The 2100-nt window shown below is 48.9% G+C and overlaps 1 protein-coding gene across 1 annotated transcript in view; it reads right to left on the bottom strand.

Annotated features, from left to right (window-relative positions):
• The window catches only part of ADAMTS17 (ADAM metallopeptidase with thrombospondin type 1 motif 17), a 345625-nt gene that overhangs the window by 265786 nt on the left and 77739 nt on the right, over positions 1 to 2100 (bottom strand). Inside the window, exon 7 of the mRNA XM_003788635.1 lies at positions 29 to 72. Coding sequence (XP_003788683.1) covers positions 29 to 72 — 44 coding nt within the window. The remainder of the gene's footprint in view (positions 1 to 28; positions 73 to 2100) is intronic.

Here is a 2100-nt window from a genome sequence, read left to right as displayed (position 1 = left end):
TTAGATTATTATTCAATTCTGAACTTACCAACAGTATCGCATGGCTCATCTTTGTGTACGCAGAAATCTGTCCTAAAAAATAAAAAAGACATAGTCAGATATACACAGTACCCCCAAGAATGGGAGAAAAAACCACTGTCAACCTTGCCTAGACTACGATGTTATCACCTTAGAAGTCACAGGTCACAGTGAAGAACAACAACAAACAGCACTTCCCAAGGGTAATCCACATTTCCCAAGGGTGAGCCCAGTTACCCCACACAAGACCCCACCTCCTTTTGTAGGTGAACTATTCCAGTGTAACAGTTGCCGGGTTTGCCAAGACACTGACCACAGATAATTCTCCATCGATATCATCCAACTGCAGTGGCTTCCTCAAGCTACCCTACTGGGGAAACAACTGGTTTTTGATACGATAGTGACTATATATCACTTCCATGAAAGGAGAACAAAACAGTCATTTCTAAAAATCATATTCTTAAAAGCTGCCCAGAATGCCCCAGGTGTGCAGCTGTGGACCAGGGATACAGCAAAGATGCCTGAGACCTGGTCCAAACTGTGTGCAGGCACAAGGGGTTCATCTGGCCTCTCATGGTGAAATAGGGGTCTGGGTGCTTCTGTTCCAACCCTGGAGCATTCCCATGGTTTCTCTAAGTTCCCATGGTCAGGGGCTGACCACAGAGTGGGTAGCACCACACCCACCTGGGAGCTGGATGAGAAGTGACAGCCTGGCCCAGAGGAGCAAGATGGAGTTACACCAAACTGGAAGGTCAGGAGCAGCCTGAGGGGCCCCGGTGGTAGACCCATATTTGTTTCGGGCATCTCCTCCAAGCACAGACCCAAGTGTGCTTGGAGGAAGAGTCCTGTATTCCTGGAATTCTGGGTCAGATGCAGAACCAAAGGTAAAGCAGTGGCAAGTATTGAGGGCCCCCTGATCCTGGGCCTCTGTGTGGGCCCTGTGTGGCCCCACATCCAGTTCACTCGGGGGTCATTCTCAGCCCTGGACACGGCTGCAGAAAACCCAGCTCTGCCACTTGGCTCAGCGGCTTCTGCTGGGTGTGACATCATGCTTACAGCTTCCACAGTGGCCATCAGTCCCTTAGTGAGTGTCTGGGGGAATACACTCTGAATCTCAGCCACACCCTGTAAGGGGGAAGAGAACATTAAAAGAAACCCTCACACTGGCCAGTCCCAGGCTCAGGATCTGGGGTGGCTGTCCCCAGAACACTACCTTGCCCATGTGGCCTCAGCTCGGATTACTGTCAGAGGAACGTCCGGCTTCACCAGAGCTTCAGTTGCCTCGCACTCAATTTCCTTGTGAAGACATCAGCCCATTATTACCCCAACCCAGAGAATTGCAGCTCTCTGCCGCTAATTACTAAACGAGGCTTCTTCGCTAACTCAGCTTCCTGCCTAATTCTGGCACTGCCTCCCTGTCCTTGCAGGAAGTTTTTGATTTAACATCTGCAGGGACCCAGAGGACAGGACCATGCTCCAACCCCTTCAGTCCAGCAGCTCCACCGCCGCAGGTAAGGGGACTGTGATTGCCCAGGTGGCGTTGAGGCGTGGGCAGGAAATGAAGAAGAGCGTGAGCTCAGGCTCGGGGCTGTCTGCACAGAGCCGCAAGGCGGCCACTGCACTGCCCTCCTAGAGTCTCCTGCCCTGCTGCTGAAGAAACCGTGTTTCCCCTGTCCCTGGATGAGGACACCTCTCATCTGGCCCCCAACCACCTGTCCCCAAACAGGGGACATGCAATTAGGGCCTCTCTCCATTGTGTCAGAAAGCTAGAACATTTTTACAATATTTTACTGTGCAAAATGTACATAACATAAAATATACTGTCTTAACCAGTGAGTGTATAGTTCAGTAGTGCTAATTACATTCATACTGTCATGCAACCATCACCACTATCCATCTCTAAAATTTTTTCTTTTCTTCTTTCTTTTTTTTAATGTGAGCTGAATCTCCAGAACTTTTTTATCACCCCAAAGGAAAACTACTCACCAAACAACAATTCCTCCTCCTCCCAGTCCCTGAATCATCATTCTACTTTCTTTTTCTTTTCTTTCTTTCTTTCCTTTTTTTTTTTTTTTTTTTTTT

Source organism: Otolemur garnettii, unplaced genomic scaffold (genome assembly GCF_000181295.1).
Source record: "Otolemur garnettii isolate 467f Iridium unplaced genomic scaffold, OtoGar3 scaffold00029, whole genome shotgun sequence".
NCBI classification, from domain to species: domain Eukaryota; kingdom Metazoa; phylum Chordata; class Mammalia; order Primates; family Galagidae; genus Otolemur; species Otolemur garnettii.
The sequence above is the reverse complement of the archived record's forward strand: the minus strand, read 5'-3'. Positions and strand labels throughout refer to the sequence as shown.